General features: G+C 41.3%; 1 protein-coding gene across 7 annotated transcripts in view; it reads right to left on the bottom strand.

Annotated features, from left to right (window-relative positions):
- The window catches only part of tfb1m (transcription factor B1, mitochondrial), a 70,161-nt gene that overhangs the window by 28,062 nt on the left and 25,048 nt on the right, over window positions 1–17,051 (bottom strand). The window contains exons 1-6 of one of the 7 annotated variants that reach the window (XM_052086854.1): window positions 11,875–11,892; window positions 10,036–10,184; window positions 9,389–9,540; window positions 9,047–9,155; window positions 7,619–7,770; window positions 7,129–7,248 (exon numbers count right to left, since the gene is read on the bottom strand). In XM_052086854.1, coding sequence (XP_051942814.1) covers window positions 7,129–7,248; window positions 7,619–7,770; window positions 9,047–9,155; window positions 9,389–9,540; window positions 10,036–10,184; window positions 11,875–11,891 — 699 coding nt within the window. In that variant the 5' untranslated portion in view covers window position 11,892. Of the gene's footprint in view, window positions 1–7,128; window positions 7,249–7,618; window positions 7,771–9,046; window positions 9,156–9,388; window positions 9,541–10,035; window positions 10,185–10,656; window positions 10,675–11,477; window positions 11,496–11,522; window positions 11,648–11,874; window positions 11,893–17,051 lie in introns of those variants that run through there. The other 6 variants (XM_052086856.1, XM_052086855.1, XM_052086857.1 and 3 more) reach the window with 6 other exon arrangements.

The following is a 17,051-nucleotide window of genomic DNA, read 5'->3' as shown; positions in this document are numbered from 1 at the left end:
TCAGCCAATCAGTGGACAGCATGTCAGGCTCCATTTCAGGTACTGACTGACCCATTGGAGACTAACAAAAGGAGGCTAAAAAGTGGAACAGATATTTTGGTCCCATTTAAACGCTTGTTTGTAACTGAACGGCAAATGAACTGTAGAATGTCTTCACTAGCAGCCATTCAGACTGTTTTAATTGAACGTTTGTTTGCTTCGGCCCTTGGCAGTGGTTTGTTTTGGTGAAGCTGCGAACCTCAGGGTCTCAAAAACTGTTTGGTTGTGGTGTGAAAAAGATCCAGCCTAAATTTGAAAAAACTAGCAAATCATGTTTCTCCCATAGCGACATTATGGTGATATCACAGTTGTGTAGCTATGTAGTTATGAAGTTGTACGATAAGAGCACATCTGACGTTTAGACATTGCAAACTGCTGCATACGGCTGGAAGAGGAGAACCTTTTTTTTTTTTTTAAACTTCTAACAAGACCAAACCCTCAGGCGTTTAATGTGCTGGCACGGGTCCCTGAAAATAACTTTCCCCCGATCCTCTTGATACCACGTTTGACCCGTTTTACGAGGCAGGAGGAGGCTGGGATAAATTGCGGTGGCCATAGAGCGTGTGCACGGTAGGAGGTGAGGAAAAACGTGCGGTCCCGCGGAATAAATTTGCGCTCTTGCCACATTGGGTCAGAGCAACGGTATCCATCACTGTGTCTGCCACTGCACGGTTTCACCATTCGGAATTTAAGAGAAAGGACTACCTTCATACTTGGGACACAAGCTAACAGCATAGCTGGGAGGAGAACAAACATCTAAGTGAGCTGAATGCTTCTGCATCCTCCCTGGACAGTCACCAGCTCTAATGGATGTTCAATGCGGCATTAACAAATTTAATTTAGGCTCAGCTCATCTGGCCTGTGGTCTTAACTGATGACTTTGTACAAGGCGAACATCTGTAGGGCTTTCCTCCTGCGAGGCTCAGTTAGCTGGCTTGAGCAGTCCGGTGTAACCATTACTCAAGACCGGGCTGACGACCAGCCACGACAGCCGACCATCTGTTGGAGGTATACCTCGCTCACCAATCAAGATTCATCTTGTTATGAAGCAGCCTTTTGGCCGATCCTTGAAATGAGGCTTTGCCACATGGGTCATTTTCCTTACTCACTCACGAGCAAATGTGTAGGACATCTCGAAAACATAATCATATCAAATTAAGCAAGTTTTTCCAGAGGGTCAACATTTTTTTTCCCCGTCTCAGTTTTTAACACTATCTGAATGGCTATTTCACTAAACGCTCTTTCCTTTAAAATATTTCCAGCTTGTATTTTCAATCAAGTATTAGGACTTGGTATACGCGAGTACTCAAATTTAAGCATCTAAAGTATGTGTTCAGTCTGAAAAAAAGTCCATCTCAATTTCATTTGCCTAGCCGCCTCTCATTTTGCCTATGCAATGCTGGCAACATTGCGTGTATTTCAAGATGCAAAATCAGCTGTCACAATTTGTCTCAGTTTGATAAATTACATTGCGAGTGCTGAATCGTGAGATTGTAGTGCTCCCCGAAATGAACTGCAAGCTTGGCAGAAGTCATCCTGGGTGCAGGTAGTTAGTTGAGTACATTTTACATCCACATTATTTGTGTGCAAGTTTCCATCTGTTTTTGCACACACACACACACACCTTTAATGAACCAGGCCCACATATTCAGTTTTTGAAGATTTATGTTCTTCATGTCAAGTTTTTGTTATTAAAAGGAACTTGCACTTTTTAAATGACAATGTAATTCTTCTCCATGGTGAGCAGAGTATAGCTCTACTTCTTAAGATCAAAACTGCATCACACCGAGGAATTTGCTCCATTGCTGAAACATCAATAAATTATATCAACTGGGTCAAATCAAAAACAAAAATCGAGTCGAAGTGTTGAACAAAATCTATGATTCACTGCAGTCAATTATGTACAAGGAATTTAAAAAATAATCATAAAATACGCATTTATGGGTTTCAATTCCTCACGTGGGAACTGGCCACGACCTCAGCCAAAAGGTACAACTTCATGTAAATAATAATAATAATAATAATACATTTTATTTATAAGCGCCTTTCAAGACACCCAAGGACACTTTACAATAACAAAAAACACAAAACAATACGGGTTGAGCAGCGGCAGCCAGCGTTCACTCAACCCGAAGGTCAGAAAAAAACCACAGGGGGAGGGAGAGAGGGAGAAAATAGAATGTCAATGACAAATTTAAACCAATGCGGCTGAAAATTGCAAAATAAGACAATCCCTACCTTTGGGAAATGTAATTATTTTCTCATTTACATGGCTAAAATGATTAGGGAACACCCCCCCCCCCCCCAAAAAAAAAAAAGGAAGTAAGGTGGATGCAAATGGCCAACAACTATAGAACCCAGAGGGTTTCCCGAACAGATTCAAAGATCAGCCTGTATCAGGGTAGCGACCACAAAATAAATAAATAAATTCATAAAATTCCGGAAACGGGGGCTCAGGTGTGATCTGCCTCGGGTGTATGCCATTCGAGAGAATACCATCAAAGCATCCAATCACGAGACTCTCTAAAACCCCCAAGGGCAATCTCCATCACTCAATAAGACACAAGCAGCTGGGAGTGAGGAGAACAAGGCTGACAGATAAAATAGGGAGCCCTCGCTGACCCTCCCGCATGTCAATCCTGTATTGGTAACAGCAGCCATTAATGCAAAGTAGATGCAACAATTCCTTCCTCGTTCCATTGTTGGCTTCATGTCCAGCACCACAGCCCCTCCAGCAGCCTTTTATTGGCTACTGAAAAAGGTTCATTGCTTTTCTTATGAGTGCACAACTTCAAACCACTTCCCCCCAAAAAAATGTCATACATCATTAATTGCCATATGTGTAACATCGCACTTGCTATTAGCTGAAAATCACACGGTTTAAAGCCCCCTACCTTTGTGTGAGGAGAGACCCACAGCAGTTTTTATACAGCTCCTGTATTGAATCTCATTTGGATTTGATTGCACAGGTAAGTAAGCACTGTTATTACCAGATAGCATAAATTATTCAGCAGTTTAAGGAGAACCACAACTCACAGACAGCAGAACCACGAGGCTCGGATTTGAGCCATGCCAAGAACACACAAAAAGAAATACCTCTTTGTGTATCAATTTGAGCAAATCCGTCTTCATTAACATAATCAGTGAGCCCGCAGCTTCAGAGGCGAAGAGATAATGCCCACGATTACACCAGTGAGCCGATTTATTGTCTATAGGTGTGGTACACACAAACACACTTGCCTACTCAATTAAGTAGATACTTTACCATTTTATGCTGTATGTGAGTTTTGGGGTTGATTATACACCGATACCCTGAAATATGCATGATATACACCCATGCATTTTCCAAAACTGTTATCCTCATAAAAATATATTACAGAAGCGAATAACCCAAAACTGTTGCTGGTCAATCAGTACAGTCATCATTATTTCAGTAATGTTGTTCAGTGGTTGGCCGTGAGATTTTTTTCTTTGCAAAATGGATGCCTTGGCCCAAAATAGGTTGGCAAACACAGCCTGGAAGGAATCTGCATATTCCAGTTTAAAGGCTTGAAGTCTTGCTGAAACGTGAAGGCATTCATCAGTGCATAGTGTGTTTGAAAATTAATTTTCATGAGTAAGCTGAAATGTTTCGCTTGCTAAGCACTGGTCCACTGTTTTACATAATGCTCCTCTCCATAAGCTCCACACATCAGCAGCAACATATTTCCTGCTCCAGCCTTTCAAAAAAAATATCATTCTTGTTCTTGACAGAAATCTTCATTTGACAATCACGTCTGTCTTTTCATGGCATAAAATATCCAGTGTTCAAGCCATGGACGTCTTTCAAAAATCTTCCTCCCTCACCATAATATTGTCGAACATTGGAATGCATCTGTAATGATGCGGAAAAAGGTTACCCTCGGTCAAGTGTAAAAGCGAACAGCACCCGTTGACATGATTTCAAGATTTCACAGGAAAAATGAATGGAATGAGAAAAATATTGGGAAAAAAATTGGAAAATACTTTATGGAGGAAATAGATAAAATAAAATAATTTAAAACACGGCGGCCCGGTAGTCCAGTGGTTAGCACGTCGGCTTCACAGTGCAGAGGTACCGGGTTCGATTCCAGCTCCGGCCTCCCTGTGTGGAGTTTGCATGTTCTCCCCGGGCCTGAGTGGGTTTTCTCCGGGTGCTCCGGTTTCCTCCCACATTCCAAAAATATGCATGACAGGCTGATTGAACACTCAAAATTGTCCCTAGGTGTGAGTGTGAGCGTGGATGGTTGTTCGTCTCTGTGTGCCCTGCGATTGGTTGGCAACCGATTCAGGGTGTCCCCTGCCTACTGCCCGGAGACAGCTGGGATAGGCTCCAGCACCCCCCGCGACCCTAGTGAGATTCAAGCGGTTAGGAAGATGAATGAATGAATGAATGAATTTAAAACACAGCGTCAAAGCGGAGGATTGAAAATAAACCACTCGCTTATTGAAAGGCTGCACATGGTTTCATCAAGTACACTCTACTACTACAGTTTAAACTTCGGAAGTAAATACCATAATTGCTCAAGAATAACCTACTTTTTTTCTGCCCAATTCCCCCTCACAAGGGTCGCGGGCATCCTGGAGCCCTATACCAGCCGTCTTTGGGCAGTAGGCAGGGGACACCCTGAATTGGTTGCCAGCCAATCACAGGGCACACATAGGCAAACAACCATCACTCACACCGAGGGACAATTTTGAGCAGGGGTAGGGAACTCCGGTTCCTCGAGAGCCATATCCTGCCTGTTTTAGATCCCCTCCCAACTCTAACACACAAGAGCTTGATCAAAGAACTGATCATGTGAATCAGGGTGTTGAAGAGATCTAAAATAGGCAGCATATGGCTCGAGAGAAACCGGAGTTCCCGATCCCTGATGTGTAGTGTTCCATAAATCTGCCACGCAAGTTTTTGGAATGTGGGAGGAAACCGGAGTACCCGGAGAAAACCCACATAGGCATGGGGAGAACATGCAAACTCCACACAGAAAGGCAGGAGCCGGAATCGAACCCTGCGCCTCTGCACTGTGAGGCCAAAAATCTGCTTTTCAGGGGTCTTTTTGGGCAAGTTATACAAGAGTGTTGTTCAAGAAATTACGGTAATGCATATCATCCATGGTAGACAACAAGAAACATACCTACAGACAATAGTCTCTTAATGAATTACCTAATAAGGGGTTGTGCTTGACCTCTATGTTTGATTTGAATAGTCATCCCTCATTTACAAGGACATTGGTAATAATTATGTTTGAAGAGAAGAAGAACCTTTTCTGTTCTCACATTACTGTGCTCCAGTGCACAAGCAGGGTACATGAAGGCATGCTTGGATGAGTTTGGTGTGGAAGAACTTGACCGTAACCTCATCAAACACCTCTCAGATGAAAAACTACATAGATTGTTAGCCATGCCCTGTCACTAAACATTGTGACCTCTGACTTCACCACTGCTCTTCCGGACAGAGTATCAACAAACACATTCTCAAGATCGAGAAAAAGTCCCCACAAAAGTGAAAGGTGTGAAGCTGAAAAGCAGCACCTACACCATTTTAATTCCCTGTCGGCATAACGGCCCGGAGTCCCAGAACTTAAGTCCATAGTGTCTAGAGCTTAGTACACACACGCATTAACGCACTCTGAGCGCAGTGATCTTTTATAGGGCACCACCACCAGGGGGTCTGCTCATCAAAGCGCCATCATCCTTCCTAATGATATCATTTCTACCAAGTGCCCATTAAAACATTTAGAGCGGGAAAGATGGCCTGCATGGGCATGTGGGAGGTGCTGAATCATCCGCAGTGCAGTGGGATCCCTCTGTAATCGTGTTTGTATGGATCGTGTCTTTATGTACATTTATAGCGCAGCATGTTGATGTCTATTAATTTGCACGGTGATGTCAGACAGGAGTAAGAAACACAAGAGTAAATAAAAGTAACGTGCCGAGTGGCAGCTGACTGTGATGAAATAATCAGCGGAGCCATCTCTTCGAAGAGAATAAGAAATCAGCCCTGGTCCCATTCACTCTGCCTCGTTTTGCTCCTCACAGGGAATGATTTATTTATGCAAAGTGTGTCCTAAAGCACCACAGAATCTTCAAGGGACCAAAAGTCCATCCCTGACATGAACTTTACACCTCTCCTTTAATTCAGAAACTTTAAAAAAAAACACGATTTCATTTGTACCAGGTTGTAAGGGACCTCCCAAGTCTTTATGGAGGCTTCCTGTCTATTATCTCAAAATAAATATCTCGATGCAGCTGTCTATACCCCAGCGCTGCTATATTTTAATTTATGAGTCTTTCTGGCAAGGCTTTTTATTTTTGATCCTCCCTCTAGTCTTACTATGAATCCTGAAAATAAAGCAAAAGCATCTTGCATTTACGTGTTATGTAAGCGTCTTGTGTCTTTCTTCCTCGGCTGATCCACACACAGGCTAACAGACACGGGCAGAAATGGGGCCTAAAAAAGAACTTGGGCCTCATTACGAGGAGCAGCGCTAGGGTGCCACATCTCAAATACCCACCAGGCATCATTACATCCCAGAAATGGTCCAAAGACAGAAGAGAGACAAAAGTGATTCAACACAGCCTTAATGAAGCCTTGAAGCAAGAAGGGTGAGGGAGGGATGAGTGATGGTGACATGACAAGGGACTTGTGATGGGCACATGGGTCCAAATGAAGAAGGCCACAGATTTAACGTTGAGGTCCCACAATTGTCCACCAGCAACAAGCATGAAATAAGAACAACAAATCCATCTGGCATCGATGGCCTTTCAGCTACAATGTTGCAACTGATTGAAATAAACACTGAGCTTTTGGAAAACAAACATATCAAGAAATCAAATGTACTGTGAAAGATGAAATGCTATTTTCAGCAACACGCCCCTAAGGAGGCATGTGTGGATTTTCTACGCTTAAGCAAACACATCAGACGATGATTATTGAAGGGGCAGCAATCAAACGACTCCATGGAGATTACTAAACAGAGTGCCTCAGTAACAAAATATATAATTAGGTTACGCTTGATTTGACACACTGCACTGAAAGTAAAGACGGACCAATATTCAACTCCTTCCTACCTTTGGTTTGGGGACAAAGGCCTTTCCGGGGATGGTGAAACACTGGTGGACGGTGCAGAGATACTGCGCCATGATGGACAGACGACTCCTCTGTTTGCTCTTTGTGCTGGCTGTCAACCTCTGGTTGGAGAAGCCAATACAACACAACACAGGAGTATTCACTGATGAATGTTTGACAAGATACCATCACAGGATAAGCTCATTCAACATTTCTTCACAGTTGGTGTAGTAACCACGCAAATTGAGGAACGTAAACATACTGCATGCCTGCAAATCATAAATGATTACTCATCCATGCAATCAGGGTCATTTTTTTTCTCCATCTTGTTTAGTTATGATATTTATTGTGAACGAATTCACACATTTACCAATTCAATTTTATGTTTGGCCCAAATTCGTCTTTTCATTCTGTCATACGCCTCTACCAGGACTCTCCGAGATGTGAAAGCGGTCTCCAGACAAACGGACAGACAAGATGGAACTCTCGCACCTGTGCTACCTCCTTCTGAAAGGTGAGCGTGAGTTGGGTGCGTCCATAAGCAAAAGGCCCGGTCCTGTTGGCAATGTTTTCCAGCCAGCTGATAATCAGCGGGGTGGAAACACTGAAGGGTAAATTGCCTATGATGTGAAGGTTTGGTGGATCTGTGAAACACACGCACATCAGGGCTTACATGAGCAGGTATCGTCTCATTGGCTGACAAAACAAATTCAAGTACAGTGGAACCTCTGAAGTTGAACATACAATTTAGAGTGCGGCAAATAATGTACTCGGCCTCTCGCCCAACTTCACCAGAGTTAGACTCCAGCTCACCCCCTTGACTCTAATGTGGACAATCACTGTAGAAAAGGGATAGTTGTACGAAATAGAAATGATCTGTGTTTAGCAAGGTGACCTGCAACCTCTCACAATATCTTCTTTGCGAGTGACCGTTTTTGTTGCACATCAGCAAAGAATGACTACACATTGACTGTTTCATGCTTATGACTGCAGTGGTGACATTCTTTTGACACTTTTACAGTGTAGAATGTTTAAATGTTATTTAGTTCATTGACCATGCAGTTAATAAAGGTTTCAGGGTGGAGATCGTTTTATTCTGGAATTGATTCTTTGTATTTCCAAAAAGTGTCATCAAGTTCAATCATTCAAATTAATTTATACTCATCCGTATGTGACCGTAATTCCATCCATCCACATTCAACTGCTTACCCTTTCAAGGGTCAAGGATGAGTTGGCGCCTAACCTAAATGACTGAGGTAGATGGCAACTGGTCGCCAGTCAATTGCAGGGCACGTGACAAAGCTAGACTCTCTAAATAAACTAACAGAGATGTTTTTTAAAATGTGGGAGCAAGCTGAAGTACCCGAGGATAGCCCACAAAAGCACAGGAGGAAAATGGCCGGCGGGCTATCCCTTTTCATCAATTTCAACTTTTTTTTTCTTTAATCACACAATTATACTAGTTTCACTCATTAGTTCTCGATTGAACCGAGTTGAGAACTGACAGAGACATGTCTTGCAGGCAAAATAAATTAACAGCATGGGCAGGTTGTAATTTCATTTGCAGTAGGGTTGGCGGCAGAATTTCAAGGACAGAGAGAAATTCTCTTTCTTCTATCACAGTTCACAAAATATGAAATCGAGAAGGTTACTCACACTTAAGATTTCGAAGTAGAGAAGTACAGTAGTTTGGACTAAAGGTGAAATATCTTAAACAACCTCAGATGTATCTGTCCAGTTGCCTCATGAGCTGAGAATCTACAAACACTTGTCACAGCGTTATTGTATGTGCGCTTCAATGTACTGTATTATTATTGTAGTATACAGTACATGGAAAGAGTTCTACAGCTTTGAGGGACAACAAGTCAAAATTGCCTGTAACCACTGGAACACAGTGTGACATAAGTAAAATAATCTCACCCTTTTCCCACGGCTGACAAATGATTCCTGGGAACCCTCTGTCCATTCTGTAGGTAAGAATGTCACCATGGACAATCCTCAACCTGCCTGGTGCAGCTTCAGACAACAGCTGCGGAAACAGAGATGCAACAACATCCAATTACAAATATGACGGAGCGTTCACTGAAACGATGCAGCCTCATCAGTCTCCCTCCGGGTGGTAATGATGCAGCAGAAGAAAACTGATGAATTAAAAAATGTTAAAAAGGATAGAAGCACGTGTGTAAACTTTCTCTCTACAATAAACCAATGACATGCTGGTGCAATGACATTTACCCATCTTGAGTGGAGAGTCTCATTTACCTTTAATCCGGGGATGAAGCGTGAATCCTTCTCAACCACAAGCAGGTCCGTTGCCCCGGCATTCAGAATGGACCGGGTCAAGCCTCCAGGACCCGGACCAACTTCACACACATGGGCATTGTTCAAATTTCCTGCCTGCCGCACTAGTTTGTCTGAAAAGATGGGAGATGGTTGATCAATTAAGGCCGCTCTCCATGTGATTAGTGAATAGCATTCTTTTTTGCCGAATAGAAGTCATACATCATGTAAATTACACAATAGGTTCCCATCAAAAAGCTTTATCAGTATTGCATATCCAAATTTAGATGAATAGAATGTGATGCAGCGATATATGAAGATGATATGCATTAATCTAACGGTCACCTTGTCCAATCACAGATGGGTGCATCAGACTTGCAGTGCATTACATATAATTATGTTAAGCTCCACAAGGACTGATGACTAGCTTTATTCAGTTTAGCAGGAGATCTCCTCAACATGACCCAAACAGGAAAGCCTGTCTGCTTTAATTCTGGAAACACGACTGTGTGGAGCTGTGCAGTCAAGTGCACTGGTGTAGACAAAATAATGAGGAATAGGAAGTAGCAGGTATTGGTGCATTGCAGAGAGAGTCAGAAGAGTGCAGTGTGTGTGGAAATATCACCAACCTGTGAGCCTCAAGTCCAAAAGAAAGTTTTGGGAAAGCTGTTTCTCTGCTCTTAAGCCATACAGCTTTATGAGCTCGCCGACAGTGGGCAAGGGAGGCAAGCGGAAAGACGCAATTTTTCCAGAGGCAGCCATTTCTCTTAAATACACGCTAAAAAGTAAGAACAAAAACATACGGCAAAATCAGATCGATTTTCCTGAGTTATTGCCTGGAAGACATAAATGTCTGGAAATGCTCACAGAGAATAGATGGACTCTCATATATGATCACAGAGATATGTTCAAGAAATGTTCCCACAAGTCTTTAGAATGGGTATCTAATATTTAAGACTTAATACCAAGTCAAATTGGTCCACAATCGAATGCAATTAAAGTCAAATTAAGCATGAGGATTATGTGAAGCAGTATTATCAGGCAATGCAGGTGTCCACAAAGGCTCTTGACAGTTTACAAATTGTATTATTACTATACAGAACTTTAATAAGATTTCTTCTATGCACTCAGTTTTCATCAAGGTTTTTCTTCATATTGCATTTGTTTATCTCACGTATGCTGGCGATGAAATACATTCTGTTGAAACAACCCCTCAAATATAGTTACCGGTACTATTCAATAAAAAGTACAATGTGTATTTATCAAAACGGAATGTAGTTTAGAAGACATCCACCATCACGCCCGTGCACCATATAAGAAATCTATGGGGGCAGGGACAGTCTCAGATTTTTTTTTTTAAACGTAAACAAACAACACAGAAAAGTGAAATATCTAGTAATCGTTTTGTCATAATTCCCAAAGGATTGCCTTTTCATTTTCGCTTATATTCAATACTTTGCTTGCGGGCACCCATTATGTTTGTTTCCATCTCTGGGGATCGATTTTTTTCTCATGTCTCCATACTGTGAAGATGCTGCATTTACGCCCAAGGTGCGCATTCTTGTGGCATAATAATATACAACACGGAGAACGGTACATTCCACAGAAGTGCACAGCATCCGAAATACTTTCAATTTAAAACATTTTTTAAAGAAAAATATTTAATGAATTTGAAACACATTATTGAACTCGTTCAATGAAAAGGTAGAGTAGAATAGGATTTAGTCACGGCTGTTAACATTGACTGGATGACACATCGACTTCAGCAAACAAGTTGCTATATTATCAACTATGAATGATTTTTAGAACATCAGCATTACAGTACATCTATATGATTAGCTGTGGCACGGGGAGGCATTAGGCGTATGCTGGAATATGGTTATGATTGCGTTACTGTCCATGTCTTATGTTGTGCACTATATAAATAAAGATGTGTTGTATTGTACTGTATTGTATTAGCAAAAGGTAGCTAACGTTTACTCCTCATTCCTTCATCAAGAGCTAACAAAGGCTATAAATTATGGCAATGGCAGAACAAAACCGAGTCCACCGTAAACATAACTGAAATTACCGATTATATACAAACAACGAAACAAAGTCATATAAGACACATTACCCACGCTTCTCACCGCTGCTGGTTTTCTTCTTCATTTTCCGCATTCGTCATGCCATTGACGCCAAAATAGCCAATGAGATAGCGAAACTCGTAAATTCCACCAATGAGAGGGCGTAGGCGGGGTTCAAGATTGCCCTTCAACAGTCGTTCGTTGTTGATGTAATAACGATTCATGGCCAGAAGACGGCAGTATTTCAGAGACACTGCTGTGTATGTTATAATTTGTATGTATTTATAAACATAATTGTCAACTAGATTTCCCAAGATACATTCGCCGGTCCGATTTTCCACAACCTGGCACTACTTTACCAATTCTTAACTCTGCCCTTTCTATTCTCCATCCCATACTCACCGCATTTCATGGTCCATGCTCTGCATTTGGGGGGCCCGGTAGGTTAGCGCGTCGATCTCACAGTGCAGAGGTACCGAGTTCGATTCCAGTTCCGCCCTTCCAGTGAGGAGTTTGCATGTTCTCCCTGGGCCCGCGTGGGTTTTCTCCGAGTACTCCGGTTTCCTCCCACATTCCAAAGACATGCACGGGAGGCTGATTGAACACTCAAAATTTTCGCGAGGTGTGATGTGAGCACGGATCAATGTTCCTTCTCTGTGTGCCCTGCGATTGGCTGGCAACCGGTTCAGGGTGCCCCCCGCCTCCAGCTCAAACATGCCCCATGACCCTTGTAAGGATATAGCGGATCAGAAATGGATGGATGGATGGATGCTCTGCATTGTAATATCAGCCCGCAAATCCTTTTGGGTCAAGCGCTTTGAGCTTTGGAGTTGATCTGATGAATTCACTCCAGCAATCACTCCGACTCTCTCCCACAATTTAAAATGCTGTTTTAAAACACATATTTTCAGTCTGCATAATCCCTCAAGATAAAATAACAGTAGATAGAGGACGGGAAAACTGACAGGCAGGTGTGTAGGCGGATAGATAGATAGATAGATAGATAGATAGATAGATAGATAGATAGATAGATAGATAGATAGATAGATAGATAGATAGATAGATAGATAGATAGATAGATAGATAGATAGATAGATAGATAGATAGATAGATAGATAGATAGATAGATAGATAGATAGATAGATAGATAGATAGATAGATAGATAGATAGATAGATAGATAGATAGATAGATAGATAGATAGATAGATAGATAGATAGATAGATAGGAGAAAGGAAGAGATCAAATCAATAAGATATATTTACTGTATATACAGAATCGTTGTTTTTAATTATGAATGTTTAACATGCACGGTTTTGGAATGTGTGAGGAAGTCAGAGTACAGGCAACAAGTTCTCTCTGAGAGAATATAGGCAAGTCTGATTTTAGAGTGGCAGTACTGATGAAACAAAAGAAGTCGAGATGGTCCTTACGTGAGCTCTAGAAATAAAAAGAATATATGTCTGTGAAACAATTTAAAAGCTCTGTCAATATGTGTTGCTACTCTGTGTAGCAGTTGGTTGAAGGTTCCTAATTTCCATAACAGCTACCTTGATTTCTGTTGGCCTGTCAACGGATTTTCACATGCGATGGCAGACTTTGGTGAGATGAAATAATATGATTTGCTTGAGCATTTGGTGATTTGAATACACAACATTACAGTATATTTAATTCTCTTTTATTTTACACGTCAGTTTCACAGAAAACCTTAACTAGGAGTGACAAATTAAAAGCTTGAAGGAAACATGCTTTACATCTTTGGAGAATTGTGCAATCAAAATACTGAGAACAGGTGCTAAGAAATATTGTAAAATGGTTAATATTGTAAAATATTGTAAAACTTAAACTTTAACAAGTTTAAGTTTTAAACTTTTCACTGCGCATTATTTTTTTTCTAAATTCTATAAAGGCTTATTATAATTTCTTGCAAAGCCTAACAATGTAATCATCTTGAGAGATAGGATAAACCCCTTGTGCCATAAAACGTAAAAGGAAATCATATTTAACATGTAATTAACTTTTCTGGGTTGTTAAGTCAAAACTATAGGCGGAAGCTCAGAAGAAAATATACTAACTCGAATGTATGTAATTTCTAAGGCAGTCCAAAATAACTGGCTGACACCAATAAACACAGAAACCAAAGGAAAGGTAAAGTCTGTAGCATGATCGACAATAACCTCTGGGTCAGCATTTTGTTATTTTTCTGGAGGTCTCATGGGTCCCATAAGAACAAAAATACAAAAAGTGAAACCAGATGTAAAGACTAACGAATTTAAAATTGCTTGGTACAAGTGTGGTACGATGATTACATTGTCTTGATACTGTGGCCCCTAAAGACACTCAAACCATTTGGGCAGTGACATATTATTTGACACACACACACACACGCGCGCACACACACGCACGCGCGCACACACACACACACGCACACGCACGCGCACGCACACGCACACGCACACGCACACGCACACCTCTCTCTAGAGACAGAGAAAGGAGAGAGAGAGAGAGAAAGAGAGAGAGAAGGGCGGCCCGATGGTCCAGTGGTTAGCGCGTCAACCTCACAGTGCAGAGATACCGAGTTCGAGTCATCTCAAGCCCTCCTGTGTGGAGTTTGCATGTTCTCCCCGTACCTGCGTGGGTTTTCTCCGGGTACTCTGGTTTCCTCTCACCTTCCAAAAACATGCATGGCAGCTTAATGGAACACTCCAAATTGTCCCTCGGTGTGAGTGTGAGCGCGGATGGTTGTTCGTCTCTCTGTGCCCTGCGATTGCCTGGCAACCAGTTCAGGGTGTCCCCTGCCTACTGTCCAAAGACTATTAGCATGAGTGAATATGTAATCTTCGGTAATTGGACCCTAATACACAGACACACAGAAGGAAATCTTTGTTTTTTCAACAGATTCATGCAGGCTTTCTTCTCCCAGACTGGTCTGCAACCTTAAAAAAATGATTCAAGATTCACAGTAAAAGAATGTTTGCTATTTCCTTTTTGCATGACCATTTTCATAGACGATATTACCGCCTCCCTTTATAATCCCCTTTTGGCCTTGGCCCTGGGTCACTGTTTCTTGAATGAGAACCAAAAAAAAGTGTTCCTGAGTAGGTTGCTAAAGCGGCAGCAAGTGTTTTGACAACAGACACAGTCACTGAGCCCCAAAGGAGAAGTGGAGTAATAAAAGTTTTTTTTGCACAAAGAACCAATTATCAATTGCATGGCCACGTCAAGGGTTAATGTACATCAATCAAGTTCGTGTGGGAATTGTGCTCCTCACACTGCCCACAGTTCTTCCTGGATTCATAACACATTGGCCTGGACAGGTCATGTGCGTATGATATGCACTGTATAAAGAGTGAAATCTAAACAATCCTTTTCCTCGCTGCTTCCCACCACATGACTTCACTTTAGGGTGTGGGAATTATGGCCTTCCATCAAAATACACTTCTCATGACCTCATTTTGGATCACCCTTCCTCTTTGATACCGCAAGTCGGAAGATGTCATCATAATGAATGTGATGAGGAAAATGTTGTTTTGCTTTTTTTGCTTTGCTTTGAATATCTTTAGGTGACACAATAAGTACAACCCAAAAAGTATTGGTCAGTGTTCTGTCTTGCACTCGCTCTCACACACACACATGCACACACACACACGCACACACAAGCACACACACACACACAGAAATAAAGTGATAGCTGAGGTTAAGTCAGAAGTTATCAAGCGGATGGCCTGTGCAGTGTGCTTTCACTTCATCAAGAACATGACATCAGCACAACACCCTCCCAGGTTGATAATGACTACATAAGGACAATACTGCTCTTGGATCAGACCAACATGGATCACGGAAGATGGAGGGAATGCAAGAGTTACGTGATCATCGAAAATAATCCCCCCGTGACTTGATCCGTTTGATGCGTCTTTTGTTTTGTTTTTGGTTTCTAACTTTTTTACAGAATATTTACAAGGTGTTTTCCTCAACGTGGACAAGTACACACTGCGTCATACAGAGTATTACTGTTGTCAAGCCAAATTCTCTTGACCTCATTACGCTGAAGCATACATTCTAACCACAAATGTTCTGTTTAAACCAGTGCGTAAGTATAGCTATGCAACAGAGACAAGTGGTTTCATACAGTGAGGAGTTTTGGCACATGATGAGTAAAAGCTTCGTGTACAAGCTATTTTGAGTACAATTCTTCATCATATATTTGTTACATGGGACATTTTTTGCCTTTCTTTTGCTTTTCGTGGCTTTGTTTGTGAAACTTCCAAAAGGCCTGTCCTTACCAAGGAGTGTGAAAAGAAGAACACGAAACAAATTATAAGAAGTGAGTGGACTAACATTGAAACAAGTTAGGACTTCTGTGCCAACTTACATGTGTTCACTTATACAGTCGAACCTCTTTTCAACGTACTCCATTTACAACGTTTTCACTCCTACAACATTCACATTCCAAAGTCTGGATTTCACATCACTCATTTTCTTTTTGCCGATTTTGCTTACAACAAACAGCTTTATAAAACAAACTTCAGTATAACGACCACATTTTCCCCAACAAAATAGAGAAAAGACTTTCTTACAACGCACCGTGAGAAGCTAAAGACTGCCGCGACCTTGCTTATGAACAAAATGGACAGTGCGGGATTTCATTCTGTTACTTAGTAACGCTACGACTCATTCATACATTGTACTTCCGGAGGAACGGCGCAGTCCCGAGCAAGTGGTTTGAAAAACATGTCTGGTAAACGGAAGCAATCTCGCTGTATGTGAAGGCTGAAATTGTATCTCGCATTTGAAAGGGAGTCTCCCAGTCGAAGCTCAGGCGAGACTATGAATTGGCAAAATCAACGATTTCGACAATCATCGGTAATGGCGACAAAATCATGGTGGAGTTCGAGGCCAGTAGAGTGAAAGATGATCGTAAACAGCTTCGGACCGCAGGGACAGCCTGACCTGGAGCACTTTTAATATGCTGACTGAATGTTTTAAAAGATTAAGTCGGAACGCGACAGTTGTTTTTTTTCACATTTTATAAAATCATTTTTTTTCTTCATATTGTATTTTTATTGACATGTTTATATATTACATGTTCATGTTTTTACATCTATAAATGTTCATACTCTATTATACATCATAGTTGGGGGTCATTTTATTGAGAATGGTGACAATGAACTTCCGTTATAGCGTACAGATTTGTTATTTCCCTTGTGACGAAGTTCCACTATAGTCCTCGGTTTAACACGTTTCAAGGTTTGAATGGTGCGTTTTTAGTTTGAGTAGGGGGATTTTCGTTGAATTGCCAAGCATTGTTCTTGATGCAAACATGAACTGGAATTTGACTTTTCTAACATCCTGTTCAGTATTTTGTTTTTAACCTTCACGATGAACTTATCTCGCACTTGTGCAATACTAAGAATGGAATAAACTTGTTGTTCAGCATTAGCAAATTATCCTAGTTGCTAATTTTTTAGGAACTCTTTACTGAAAAACTCACTCATTTTTTTCAAGTCATTTTTTTTTTACAATATTATATTTTTGAATAGATAGATAGATAGATAGATAGATAGATAGATAGATAGATAG

The sequence above is a fragment of the Hippocampus zosterae genome, chromosome 14, assembly GCF_025434085.1.
Source record: "Hippocampus zosterae strain Florida chromosome 14, ASM2543408v3, whole genome shotgun sequence".
Classification (NCBI taxonomy): Eukaryota; Metazoa; Chordata; class Actinopteri; order Syngnathiformes; family Syngnathidae; genus Hippocampus; species Hippocampus zosterae.
The sequence above is the reverse complement of the archived record's forward strand: the minus strand, read 5'-3'. Positions and strand labels throughout refer to the sequence as shown.